Genomic DNA, 14,351 nt, shown 5'->3' with positions numbered 1-14,351 from the left:
TGTGGGTCTTTGTCCCTGAATCTCAGCCTGCTTCTTCTCTGAGGTTCCAGCTCTATGTATAAGGCACCTCCATCCACCCAGATGCACGGCTCTGACACTCGGGCCAGCCTGGGCTCCCCACCCTTCCTTGGCACCCATGGCCAGTCTGTTAAGAGCTCCCCTCTCTCCCCGCCAGGCCCCACCAGCTGTGAGAAGTCTCGAGCCAGGGCGCTGCTTTCCAGTTGGAAACAGGCTGGTTCCCAAGGAAAACCATCTCCAAAAGACCTGTTCATCCCAACCTGCTTAGAGGTAAGCCTCTGAAGGCCCAGGAAGGTTTGAGAGGGAAGCTAGAACTTCCTGGATGGTGATTTTTCTAGTTTTCAATAAATTTGTTTTAGTTGAAAACTCACAGGAGTTCTAGACCTGGGTTTTTGTCCCAGCCCTGGCCGACCCTAGCTGTGTGAACTTGTGTAATTTACTTACCTTCTCTGTGCTTCTCTGTACTTTGTTTTATCCTAAGATCAGGCCACATTTTAATCTTTCCTAGCGCTAGGATTGTTTTGAGGCCCTAAGGAAATATCTTTAATGAAAACTCTTTGAAAAATAATCTACATATACAGTTTCTGAGGCCATTTGCCACGTCACCATGCTCATCACATTTCAGCTTCTCATCATAAATGGGGGACGTAATATATTTCCCTCCGCAGCTCCCTGGATGGTTGTCATGATTTAGTGCAGTGACTGATGTGAAAGCTCTTAGAGAAAGGCTTCTTGCTGGAATCAACCACTTAGGTGCCAAATGATGGAAATCTCTGTGCCTCAGGCCCCTTTCCCTGAAGTAGGGGTGATAGGAACACCGCCACCCACTCTGCTAGGCTCCAAGGGGCTCCAAGAAAATCAGATGAAATCAGCAGTGTAGAGGTTAATGAAACTGCAAATTACTGAGAAAAAATTTCCTTATTATTGTTCCTCATTATTATTATTGTTTGGTGCTGTAAACATGGACCCCAATTATGATGGAGTTTTGTAGAGAAATTTAATCTTTTATTTTGGCTGACAGCCCCCTACCGCTGGAATGAGAGTCTGCTCCATCATCCGGGGTGGCGAGTTCACCCATGGAGAAGGAGAGGCAGAAACCACAGCTCTGACGGAGGGAAAAGGGGTTCAGAGCAGGTCCCAGAGAACCTCTGATCATGTGGTTTCCCAGCCTGTCTCCTGGAGGACCCAGGTGCCAGGAAACAGGACCCAGGACGTCCACTGCCCAAACTGGATGGCTATGCCTTGGACCCAACTCCCGAAGAAAAGTCATGTTACTGGCTAAAGTGTTCTCAATTTTAAGTCTTTATCCCATATTTTCTCAAACCTTTGCTTGGCTTTGACTCTTACCTGTGGAGCTAAAAAGCCGTGCGCCCAGGGGTGCATCACCTGATTTCTCTGGGCCTCTCTGAGTAGAATGAGGACAGTGGGCTCCCTACCTCCCAGGGACTGAATGACACCCCCGGGGAGGGGGGTGCTCCTGGTTATGTTCTCTGTAAATGTCGGGTGTTGTTATGATGGTCGTTTCTTGTCTGTGAACATGGCACAGCAGAGTATAAAACGAACAAGTGCCCAAGGAAAGCTCAAGGAAGCCTCCAGTGACGGCCAGGAGGCCTGGAGGAGCTGCCCTCCCCCCGACACCTGCTGTTACACACACTCAGGAGAGATGGTGTTTTCTTCCATCAAGGGTTCTGAGAAGGAACACGCTCAAGGGTCCATCGAGTCCCACCTCCTTCCGTTTTAGATGAGGAAACTCTCCCCAGTGAAGCGAAGGAGCTTTCCCAGCATCCCCCAGCTGGCCCTGGGACAGGCCGAGGAGACAGGGGCCCCGGTCAGGGTTTGGGTGGCTGCCTTTTACCTTTCCCTTATTCCCTGTTACAGGTGTTACAGACTCCCTTTCTCCGAGGGATGCTTGTTGAAAATTATTTCTGGAACGGGGGGCGTTATTTCAAGAGAGTGGCTGGGCTTTGGGGCTGGACGGGTTTAGGCCCAGCCCGGGTCTGCCATTCCCCAACCTATGGGATGTTGTTCTGTCACTTTCCCTCTCTGAGTGAGCCTCAGTTTCCCCCGCCCTAAAATGGGTTAACTGTGGTTCTTGTCTCCTGGGGTTGTTATAATCACCAGCTCAAATAATGCATGTAAAGGGTCTGGAAGAGGACAGCACGTCCCCCGCTCCCCCTCCATTTGGAGAAGCCATCCCCAGTAGTTCTGAAGGAACATTCTTGACATCTGGCTACCGACCTATCAGCTACGAAATCACCTTCCCTTGGTGACACGACCTCGGCTTTGTCTCAGACAGGAGAGTTTGCCAGGCTGCAGGTGTCAGAGGCCAGCACCTGGTGCGTGGACCCGGCCTCAGGAGAGGGCACACCGCCTGGCACAAACGGCAGTGCCCAGTGTGAGTACGGCTCCTCGCCCATTACCCCCTGCCCCACCCATGAGCACCGGGTGTGGAGCCCCAGGAGCTGGGGCTTCACGTCCCAGCTCGGCCACTTCCAGAGCTGCGCAAGCCTCTAACCTCACTGTACCTCAGTATTCTCACCTATGAAATAGGGGCGATATTCCTCCACTTCAGTGGGTTCTTGGGAGAAATACACACAGCAGGGATTGGGGCTGCGCTTCGTAACTAGAGGCGCAAACCAGCGCTGGTCCCTATTAAAGTGGGCACTGGTGTTTTCGTGGGGGACCAGCTGTGCAGCACCGATGCTACCACAGGCTCCAGCCTGGCTCCGCCATCTGGTTTCCATGGTGAGGTCAAGACGATGTCCCTAAAGTGCAGATGTGTTTATGTCCCTCCTCTGCCTGGAACCCCATCGACACTCCCCATGGTCCTTAGGGCCAGGCTCTTTGCTGTGGCTCATGGGCCCCTGTGTGTCTGGCTCCTGTATCTTCTTTTGCTTCCCTTGTTTCTCCATCTCAGCATCAAGATCCAGGTATAATAAACTGTAGTCAGACTTTTCAAGCAGGCAGGCACTCCCTTCCCCCGGGGCCTTCACATGTTCTGGTTCAGCCTCTGCAAACCTCCCACCCCTCCCCAACCAGCTGGCTAAGTCTTACTCAGCCCACCCATAGGTCCCTCCAGGAAGCCTTTGCAGGCCTCTCCCTTCCACGGCTGAGTTCACTACCTTCCTACGGACTCCTAAACTGCCCTGCACATCTCCTGTTGTCGCCCTTATCATCTGAACTGTGGTTGCTCACTTACTTGTTAGATATCCTTTAAGACTGTAAGCTCCTTGAGGACAGGCAGTGTGTGTGTGTGTGTGTGTGTGTGTGTGTGTGTGTGTGTGTGTGTATGGAGCAGATAGGGGAGTACAGACCTGAGCGAGGCCCAGGCTTTGCGCTGTCCTAGTTCAACACCCCAGTGGGGAGGCAGCCCCAGACCCTGGGGCCCTGCAGGCAGGTGGCAGTCGGTGGTGGGTGGTGACAAGGACTATGGCAGCTTCACGGGCAAAGAGCCCATGTGGCCTGTCTTTGTGTCAAGGCCCGAGCCTCTGTGAAGTGCTCCAGAGTGGAGTTCCCTCCAGGAGAGCCAGCCCTGGCTATGCCCCAGCCTGCACGGCGGAGGATGGAGGCTTCTCCCCAGTGCAATGCGACCCGGTCCAGGGCAGCTGCTGGTGTGTCCTGGGCAACGGAGAGGAGGTGCCTGGGACCCGCGTGGCTGGGAGCCAGCCGGCCTGTGAGAGTAAGTGGTGATGCCGCAAAGGGGCTCCCTGGGCTGGTGGGGTCCTGCTCATCTCTCCCTTTGTCCCGGCTGGGGTTGGGGGGACTCCAAAGGTGCCAGGACAGTGGGGGCAGGAAGGGAGACAAGGGAACCACAAGAGGGATGTGGTCGCAGTTGATTCCCGTGATGCTGAAACTGCATCTACTTCCTACCAATGCCCAACCCTGGGGCTCAAACCAAGGAGAGCCCGTGCGGGGATCTCCTGAGCCGGCACCTCACAAAGCTCAGGCGCTGGCCTGCTGAGGGGTGCCGGGTCTTGGTCTCCCCATCCTCGAGTGGGGAGGAGGGTACAGACAGCAGGATCTCAGTGTGGGTGGGTCCATCCCAGCCAGGGAGCTTTAGGAATCCGTGGAGGTGTTGATCTGTTTATTTTTATTTCTAGTTTAAAAATCATTTGGATATCAGATATTGAAACATATCTCTTATGAATATATATTATACTATTGAAATACATTATTACTTATTAAAATATATTATTTAATTATCAATTACTTACCTTTCATTCCTCCTATATACTCAAGTCACAGGACATTGCAGTCATGCTAAAATTTATGGGCACAGGTAGGTTACATTATCTGTGACTTCCGTTTCAGAACAGTAAATGAAGACATTGCAAAATATTTATTACAAATTGGGATGTTGGGTCTGGCAGGGTTGAGGAATATTGCACTAAATACTAATTTTATTGCAATTGCCTTTCTTTTGCTGTCCTTACTGTTTCATTGCCTTATTTTTAACTTTTGCAGTCTATAAGCAACATTTTGGAACTGCGGACATATTTAATTAGGTCTAGTGATTTCTATGCGTAAAGAGAATTTTTATATTTGTAAATTTATATTTATATTGTAAAGAGACAGGGGGTCTCTTCAAAGGAAGGGTGGGAAGGCAGAGTCACCTGCTCTCTTTGTGGGGCTCTGTCCCCTTCTGTCCATTTCCTCACCTGCCCCTAACCTGTGGCATGTGCCCACGGCTCTCACCACACGCCTTTTCTCCCAAGCCCCCAACTCCGCCTCTCTGTATGGGGCCTGCTTCAAGGGCCTCAGCAGCTTCCATCATGCAGGGAACATAGTAGGTGCTCGATGGGTATTTATGAGTAGCGCTCCCTGCCAGATGCTGCTGAGAGAAGTGACGTGGCAGCCTTAGGGTCGGGCGCCATGCACATTGAACTTGCAGGGCGTCTAAGAGTGGTCTGCACTGTCCGGGACCCAGGAAACAGCCTAATGTGTCTCCTGCAGGAACAGGTCCGGAAGCACAGCTCTTCCGGGGTCTGGGAAGACTGCATGCGGCTTGGCCTTGCAGGATTCCACGATAATAACTCACCTGTGCAGACATTTACCTGTTAAAATGTGCTTTTCACATTACTTATCCCATTTTTGCCTCCCAGCGATGCAGGTAAATAGAACAGTCCTACTCCCCATTATACAGATGGCAAAACTGGGACTCACAGAAGCTCGTTAGTATGTTGAAAGCCACACAGCTGGCAAATGGAACAGCCAGCACTAACGAAGCCCCTTCCTGCTGACCTCCTGCAGGGCGTGGTGGAGAAAGCTCAGATGTAGTGGCCAGACAGACAGACCTGAGTGTCAGCTCTGCCACCTCCCTTGCTGGGTGACCTTGGGCTAGTCCCTTAACCTCTCTGGACCACAGGTTCCCAATCTGTGAAACGGGCATGAGGAATCGTAGCTACTTCTTAGAGTCATCGTTAAGATTAATTCAAATAGTCTCTGTAAACAGCTCCGCCTGGTGGCTCAGAGGGCAGCCTCCAGGGCCAGGCCTGGCTCCCCACTTGCTGCTATAGGACTTAGGGCAGAAATTTAAGGTCCCGCTGCTTCGGGGTCCTCACCTGTGGGATGAGGGTGACAACAGTCTTGCCTCACAGAGATGCTGTGAAGATGAAATCAGTTCCTGGGAGACGCTTGGGCGGCCCTGGCGCACAGTAAACGCGCCGTGTGCACGAGCTCCTGTATGAGGGGCTGGAAGCAGGGTCTGGTTTCTGGTCCTATCACCAGCACGTGCCCCAGGCAAGCCACTCAGCTCCTTTGAGCCTTCGTTCTCCTCGCCTCTAAAATGGCAATGACGCAGTTATCCTTTGGAAGGACTGCGTGAGATTACGGAGGTAGAGTGCCCTCTCCATGCTGGCCCGCTGTGGGTGTTCAGTTCACTTCAGTTTCCATACTTCTTCCTTTTTCCCTCCTCCCCGACCACGGAGGCTGCATGAGTCAAACCATAGCCAGGGAGTCTGCATTTCAGTGAAACTGGGGAAGAAGGCCGTGGGAAAGCAGGTCGGCTGGGCAGGGTGAGACACTGGCGAGAGGAACGTCTGTGTCTCAGACGACGCGGAGGCCCCAGGAGGAGATGCCTTCCCAGCCAAGTCAAAGCACTCACTGACCCACTCCCAAAATAGGCCGTGGAGGGGAAGCAGAAGAGCCACAGGGTACAGAGCCACCCTGGGGGCCTGGAGGGGAACTGCATTTATTGAGGGTTACTCTGTGCACCAGCGGCTCACATGTGCACATTCCCTCACTGACACCTCGCTTTTCACACACATATGCGCATACGCCTGGCACACTCGTGGAGAACATAAGTTCTGGGGTCCGGTTTGGCCGTGTCCCAGCTCTCGGATCACAGGCAAGACATTTACCCTCAGTGCGCCTCAGTGTTGGCATCTGGGAAATGGGGATAACGGGACCTACCCCACAGCTTTGCGGGGAGAATTGAAGGAGTTGATACTGGTGACGCTCTTAACAGTATCCCTGGCACGTACCAAGGGCCACACCGTGGTTTTTAAATAGAGCTGTGGTATTGGAGGCTCAGATGGTGAGGGGCTTTCCCTGGGGTCCCGTGGGAAGGATGAGAGTCAGTTCTGGGCCCACATATGGGTCCAGCTGGGGATCCTGCATGAGTCCTGAGGGGGGCCTGGCCGAGTAGCTGCAGGAAGCCTCGGAGGACAGAGGAAAGAGCGTGGGCTGGAGATGCGGGGGCCTGCAGGTTGCAGTTCCGCTCTGCCTGGCGTGAGGAGGAGCTTGGCCTCGTCAGCCTCAGTGGCCTTGGCTGCAAATGGGGGCCTGGCTGCTGGTGTGGGAAGCCCCTCGCAGGTCCTCGGCCCCTGGCCCGGGCGCCCTCCCACGTGAGAGCTCACAACTCAGCGGTGCTCTGGCTTTCCAGGTGCCCAAAACCTTCCCCCCTGTACTTGTCCCATCTTGGTGGTCGGAAGTGCCAGGGACCTTTATCGCCATCCTAGAGGTCAGACACGGAGGCTCAGAGACGTACGGGGCTGTGCACAATCACGCGCTCAGCACGGAGGGGTGGAGTCCTCCCCCAGCCTGGCGAGCCCGCTGTCTAAGCCAGAAATAGGGCCGGGGCCTGGGAGACGTCCGTGAGCCATTATAACACCGAGCGCTGAGGGCTCTGGAAAGGGTATGCTGGAGCCGGGAGCCCAGGGAACAGCACGCTCCCATCCCTGTGCAGCACCAGACTAAAGGGCCTTTCCCTGCTGGGGTCGTGCTTCGATTCAAAGAACCTGCACTCAAGCCCTGGCTCTGTCCCTCCAAATCCTCAAACCTCAGTTTCGTCATCTGTAAAAGGGGGATGATAAAACTGGGGATACCTGCTTCATAAGGTTATTTTGAGTGAGGTCCAATTAAGTATTGATCATGACAGAGTTAAACAACCTCTAAAATTCGTGGTAAATATCAGCTATTATTTCTCTCAGAAGTTTACCCTCGTGGTGCATCAAATGCTATTTCATTGTTCTGAAAGGGTGAATTCACATCCTATAATCTCCAATCAGGCAATAATGTATTATGCTTGTTGTTATTGTTTAATAATAATAATAATAATAATAATAACTAACATTAATGACCATTTATTAGCTGCCAGTAACTCCTCTGAGCTCTTTACATGCCTTAATTCATTTTGATTCACACCATCCCTAGGTGGTAGGCACTAATGCTATCCTCACCATTTGATGGGCGAGGAAACTGAGTCACAGAGACAGTAATTCACTTGCTCTAGGGGGCTCAACTAGTAAATGATTGAGCCAGGATTCAAAGCTTGCAGGCTGGCCCCATAGCCCACAGGCTGACTCTTCCCATCCCCAGCGTACACATGGTACTTGGTAAGAGCCAACTCAATAAGCCCTCAAATTACAGTGCAAAATTTTGGCCAGAGGCCATCATCTTTATTAGATAGAAGACCCAGGCTGCCCCCTGGAGATCAAAATGGGTCATTCTCCATCTCTGAGGCCCCCAAGTACTCCTGAGTCACATGCGGGTGGCAGATTTTAAAGCCAGACATATGCAGGCAGCAAGGCTATGCTTCAGAGTCAGATGATTAAGTAAATCTCTAGCCAGGTGTGAAATTGTCTATGGAGTGTGTCTGTCCTTTAATTTACTTGGTTACCCACTTATTTAACACATACTCATGGAGCTTGTGTTCTGGGTCAGCATTGTGCCATGGCCTGGGTGGACAGAGGAAAGGGGTCCTCTTTCCTCTCGGAGCTCAATCCAGTGGGGAGACCAGAATGCAGATAGAGTCTTGAATAATTGATAACACGGCGGGGGAGTGGTCTACTCCAAGTGGCCTGAGAGCTTAGAGAAAGGAGGCCTAAGTTGGCCTGGGAGAACTATGGAAGGGGTTAGACAGTTTGAGGGGTTGAGCTGATAACTGAGGACCTGAAAAGGAACCTTCTAGGCAGATGAGCAGGCAGAGGGAAGGGCATGGGGTGTGCAACCAGCCTATGGTCAGGGAAAGACAACTATGGGGCAAAACGGGGCTGGAGGAGACCAGAGCAGAGAGAGGGAGTCGGGTCAGCAGGCGCTCGGGGGGTCTTGAGAGCCAAGTCCAGCTCCATTTCTGTCTGCCAGCGGCGGGGGCAGGATTGGACATGGGAGCAGAAGGGCAGGGGATGAGACCCTAATGCGGGGAGCAGGTGAGGAAGCTTCGCTAGCCGTTCAGGAAGAAGATGACGAATGTCTAAATGAAGGAAGTGCGGTGGGGATGAAGAGGAGTCGAGAAGGTGTGAGCCACTGCCTTGGCTGATGGGCAGAGGAGGTGGGACCGTCTTGGCTGGCTGCCATGTTCCTGGCTGGAGGTGCCAGGCCTTGAGCTTGGGGTGCTGAAGCCAGAGCGGGTGTGGGCAGCAGACACTGAGTTCTGAACCCATTGGCTTTGAGGTGGAGGAGACTGGCTGGGAATGGGACTTAGAGATGGGAAGAAGCTCGAGAGGGCCTGAGCTGGAGGTGGAGGAACGAGAGTCATCCCTGCCCAGGCGTGTGATAAAACCGAGAGAGGATGGGCTCGGCCAGGCCAGGCGGAGGGCGGGGCGGGGTGGGAGCAGGCGCAGGCTGGCCTGCGGGAAGGGAGGATGAGGGGGCCCCGTGCGGGTGAGCGGCGGTGAGAGGGGCGAGCGCTCAGCCCCGGCGCTGGGCAGGTGCCCTCAGCTGTCCCTTTCCTTCTCCTAGGCCCGCAGTGCCCACTGCCCTTCAACGTATCAGACGTGGCCAGCGGGGCCCTCCTGTGCGCGCCAGCCTCAGGCCCAGGAGGGGCTGCCACACAGCGGTGCCAGCTGCTGTGCCGCCCGGGCTACCGGAGTGCCTTCCCGCCAGGGCCACTGCTGTGCAGCCTGCGGAGGAGACGCTGGCAGTCGCAGCCACCCCAGCCCCGTGCCTGCCAGCGTGAGTGGCCCCAGGAAGGGCTGCCCGGCGCCGAGGCCTTCGTTTTCCCCACCCGAGTGTAGCGTGTCCACCGTAAGCCAGGTGGCGTCAGAGCAGGAGAGAAGGCCCAATGGAGCATTTTCTTCTGGAAGGAGCAGATGTCCTTCCCAGACCCCTGGGGGGGAAGCTCTGTTTGTGGCTTCTCTGGAGCAATCTGCCCCTTGAGACGCCTGCCATCATTTTGGGCTCTTGGATACAGGGCTGCATTCAAGATGCAGGTGCTCCAGTGGCCGTATCGGTCACTATGGTATTGGCAAGCTTAGAGCTGCTGGTCCGGCCTCTGAGAGGGACAGTGACACTGCCACGCCAGCCCTGCCCCCAGGTGCATCTGGAGCTCCGGGGTATGGCATCCTTTCTGATCACTGTGGGCCTGGGCCGTATTTAAATATGGGCAGAGCTCCTTCCTCCTGTTCTCATAGCAAACCCACTTTCACATGCACGTGGCTGTGAGGCCACATCAGGCTCTGACTGCATCCGCCTTGGCAAAGGCTGGCCGTGGTTACTCACAGCCAGGCCAGGCGGGGGAGGACTCGGGGACCGGCGCTGGGTCCACCCAGGGCAGCGGGAGGGGCATTCAGGAGAGAGACCCAGATCCTGGGACTGACTGTCACAAGGCTCTGGGTGGCTGGTAGAGCGTCAAAGGACAGTATTTGTCATAAAGCATTCTGAAATAGAGAATACTATCCAGAAAAAGTTCAAAATATGATTTGGACAAATAAGTGGCCTATTTCCCTGGATGATGACAGAGTGGCCTGAGCCGAAATTAAGACCAGACTGGTCACGACTGAGCAAGGGACTTGGGAGAAGAGAGGCACAGGTCCTGAGCTCCTAAAGTGGAGCGCAGGGCTGCTGTGTACGACTGTGCAGGTTGTGCACTGAACAACCTTAGAGAAAGCCTTTCACATAGGCTGTGGTGAAACTCTTAACTGGCCAAACCAGGTGCAGTGGCCCTGTTTGAGTGCAAGGTAGTGTGGAAGATTTTTCCAACAAGAATATCCAGGTCCCATATAAATGTAAAGCAGCGTGGTTTAGAGGCTGAGGCAGGACTGAGTTTGCTGTGAGGGCGCGAAGTAATTTGAGACGAGCCGGCATGCTAGGAAGTAGTTAGACTCAGAGGGTGACAAGCAAGATGGCAGTGCTCGTGGGCTCCAAGCTAAATGAAGAAGGGTTATTTTTGCAGAGGAAAAACCAAGCAAAGCAAAGAAAAGAATCCCACAGCTCTTCCGCCCCTGTCATTTGACCTCTGGTGCTTGCCTGCAGGGCCCCAGCTGTGGCAGACTCTCTGGACCCAAGGGCAGCTCCAGCTCCAGCTCCCGCCGGGCAAGGTGTGCCACGCCGACTACGCAGGCTTGCTGCCGGCTTTCCAGCTCTTCCTATTAGACGAGCTCACAGCCCGCGGCTTCTGTCAGATCCAGGTATGTGCCTGCCCTTCCCCACAAGGGGGGCTTGGACTGAGCTGAGGGTCACCGGGCAGAGAACCTCAGATTTCAAATGAACTTACAGTTCAACCCACGGTCATATTACCAATGGGCAAAGTGAGGCCCAGGATGAGAACGTAACTCAGACAAGGCTAATGACGTAGAGGCGGAGGCGGAGCTGGTATCCGTCTCAGCATTGGCCATTCTTTCTGCACAAAGATATCAAACCAAACGTGTGCTGAGCGCTTCGATTGTGCCAGGCACGGTGCATCCCTTAGCATGGATTAGTTAATGCGATCCTCACTGGAACCCTATTATTATTACCGTTTTATTACTAGAGAGTAAAAATAATTGGCCAGAGTCACACAGCTGGGAAATGGTAGAGCCAGGCCGGCTGACGTGAGGACAGAGCTGTGGTCGCCATATGGTACTGTCCCCAGCCATGAAGAAAGAGCCTGGGAATGGGGCAGAGAGGCTGCAGTGCTGCGACACGCTCTCTGAGCTGCTGTGCCGGGGCGGTCCTTAAATCTGTGAGGAGGCATCATGGATCCTCCTTGGAAGGAAAATGTTACATGCCAACTGGAAAGACATGGTTACCAACGAGTTTTTAGCTGTGTAATAGGCAAGGACTTCGGTGATGTGAAGTCCCAGGCGTTCACAGAGGGAGTCTTTAAAAGTCACTCAGTTAAATAAGTCCTTGTTCTGCTCAAAGGCTGCTGACTCATCAGAGCAACTCATTTCTAGCACCTCATGTTAAGCATTTCGGAGAACACACATTTTCACAAAACCAAATACGAAGAGTATTGATTTTAAAACAAAGAGAAACAAGTCTTGCCCCCTTTTATCTAAAGAAAGGCACTTGACAGCAGTATCAGCAATATTTATTGGTTAGTGGGCCCTGGTTGTATTCCTGGTGCCAGGCTGGAAGTTCTTTCCTTATCTCTAATGATTACAGCACCCTCCTCACTGGGTATCATTAGCCCTTGATTGGTAAGTGAATTAACTAAAGCCCATGGAGAGTAAGTAAGTTGCCCGAGATTTCACATCACGGAGTAAGTCTAGACTCTTATTACACCAAATTTGTTCATTCTTTCACTCGTTTTTTCCTTCCTTCATTCTTCCATTTAGCAAGTGTTTGGGTGCCTGTTAACAGGCCAAGCATGGTTTTAGGCACTGAGGATTGTCAGAGATAAACAAAGCCAGACACTAGTTACAGGGGCCAGGACAGATTTTCATCAGTAATATACTCGGCAGTCCTCAGCCTCTCCGAAGCTAATTCAATCTGTAACGTGGGGTAATGGTAGTTCTGACTCCACAGGCCTGTTTTGGAGACTAAACTAGCTAATATGTTTAAAGCGCTTCACGCAGGGCCTGAATAATGGAAGATGTTCAAAAAGTGTGCGCATTGCCTCCCGGGAATGCCAGGTGCCTGGCACACAGCGGTTCTTCTCCAGTGACAGTGACACGAACCCCACGTCCGCTGGCGCACCTGCACCCTGGGTGTCACGGGGTGCACGGCACACAGTAGGTGCCTGGTACCAGTCTGTGGCTTGATCTGCCATTCATGTTGAATGACCTCCTGCAGCCCAGGGCCTGTGTTAAGAGGGCATCGTCTGGACCCTGAATGAGGTGGTTGAGGCCTCTCGTGCAGCAGGCTGACAGCCAAGGCCCAGATCGACTCTGGATCATGGATTGGACAGATGTCACTTTCCTTCACATACCCTTCCTTTTACACGGAACCTTCTCATTCACCTCTAGACGCCCAAGCTTCTGTTAAACTAACACCCGCTGGGGCTTGATATAGAAGCTCTTGGGATGTTGCTTTTGAAAGAGCATGATGGGAAGAGGGCCCAGTGAGGCTTGTGTTGAGCCCTGGCCCCTGCCTGCCCCTGTCCCCAGGCTAACCAGGCACCGCCACCGTCCGTCCACCCGCCCTGCCCTGCAGACGGTCAGGGGGCACTGAGGGCCGTGCTCAGGTTGGGAGGAGAAGCCAGGCCGCGTGGTCACAATGCAGGAGCTGGTGCTTCCCGGGAGGGAGGGCCGTGTCCTGCTGGACGTAGGTGTTGTGAGGACATCGGCCGAGTTGGTAGAAGTTGTTTCTCCAGTGAAGTACAGCCCTGTGAATTCGGAGTGTTTAGGCTTTCTTTTGTGTGTGTGTGTGTGTGTGTGTGTGTGTGTGTGTGTCTGTCTGTCTGTCTGTCTGTGCCCTTTTAATTTTATTTTTTTGAGAATCTTTAAATCTTTATTTTTTTTCTAAGTATACTTGTTTTCTTTGTAGTTTATTTTATTTTTACATATACGTGTATCTATTCTTTTTCCAATTCTTTTCCCATTTACGTTGGCTTTTACTCTGCTTACACCTCTGTCTGCAGGCTTCCGAGGACAAGGGAGGGGTCAGGAACTCCGATTGCCCGGGGCCAGTTCCTGGGTCAAAGGGAGGTCACGACCTCTCCACGACCTCCTCCGACAGTAACATAAGGCAGTTTCGGTGCCTGGCGCGGGCTCGGCAACGCTGGCTCCCTGCTCCGTGTTCTTGAGCTCGTGTCTCCGTGCAGGTGAAGACGGCTGGGACCCCTGTCTCCATCCCCGTCTGCGACGACTTCACGGTGCGGGTGGAGTGTCTGAGCGGGGAGCGGTTAGGAGCCAATGTCACGTGGAAATTGCGGCTGGAGGATGTCCCGCCCGCCTCTCTCCCGGATCTGCGTGACGTTGGTATGTTTTCCCGCATTGCTGCCTTGAAGGCGCACAGACTCGCTGGGTCTCAGTGTTCCTATCCGTCAGATGGAGCCACTGCGGCCCCAGCGCCTTCCTGTGGGGCTCAGGGAGGGAACCATGTGCCTGGCCCGTGTGCGGAGCTGGTTCCTGAGAAGTTTATAAAGAGCAATAGCGTTCTGGTCCATAGCTGACTAGAGCTAAATAATATCACCCGACTGCGCTTTTGAGAACATTTTCTAATTCTCCTCTTGGTTTTCTGGGCACAGAGCAGGAAGACAGGTGTGAAGTAGGGGAGGGTGGGGCGGGGTGAGGGGGTCTCCGTTGGTTTATAATTTATGTCCTGCCTACTTCCAATCAGAGAACGTCTCAGACCACTGACACTGTTTAAACCCATTATTAACACTATTTAAAATGGAGTGGTAATGATATGGTTGAATCGAGAATAGAAAGATCTAAGGAGAAGCAGAGTGGATCTTACGATCGTTACTCTGAACCAGGGTGGGACATGACCCATGGGCTTCTGACCAGAGGGTGGGAGCTTCTCCACTTCCCCTTCCACTATCTGGTGGCCAAACGCCGAGGGTCAGGGCTGGCTGGAGCTTGACCTCTGTTCTATGAGGGGGCACTTGTAGAAAACGCCACAGTGTAACCCAGGAGGCAGACTGTATCTCAGACATTCTGCAGTGCCTGTGGCCCTAATTACCATCTCCCCCCAGTAGCGTTATGAATTAAGAGTCACTTTTTGTTTTCCTCTGGAAACAGCCTGCA

At 53.2% G+C, this 14,351-nt stretch overlaps 1 protein-coding gene across 1 annotated transcript in view; it reads left to right on the top strand.

Annotated features, from left to right (window-relative positions):
* The window catches only part of TG (thyroglobulin), a 244,962-nt gene that overhangs the window by 27,419 nt on the left and 203,192 nt on the right, over positions 1–14,351 (top strand). Inside the window, exons 14-19 of the mRNA XM_059901660.1 lie at positions 176–288; positions 2,311–2,413; positions 3,497–3,697; positions 9,199–9,411; positions 10,711–10,865; positions 13,424–13,580. Coding sequence (XP_059757643.1) covers positions 176–288; positions 2,311–2,413; positions 3,497–3,697; positions 9,199–9,411; positions 10,711–10,865; positions 13,424–13,580 — 942 coding nt within the window. The remainder of the gene's footprint in view (positions 1–175; positions 289–2,310; positions 2,414–3,496; positions 3,698–9,198; positions 9,412–10,710; positions 10,866–13,423; positions 13,581–14,351) is intronic.

Source organism: Balaenoptera ricei, chromosome 17 (genome assembly GCF_028023285.1).
Source record: "Balaenoptera ricei isolate mBalRic1 chromosome 17, mBalRic1.hap2, whole genome shotgun sequence".
In the NCBI taxonomy this organism is placed as follows: domain Eukaryota; kingdom Metazoa; phylum Chordata; class Mammalia; order Artiodactyla; family Balaenopteridae; genus Balaenoptera; species Balaenoptera ricei.
This window is presented reverse-complemented; position numbering and strand designations above follow the sequence as displayed.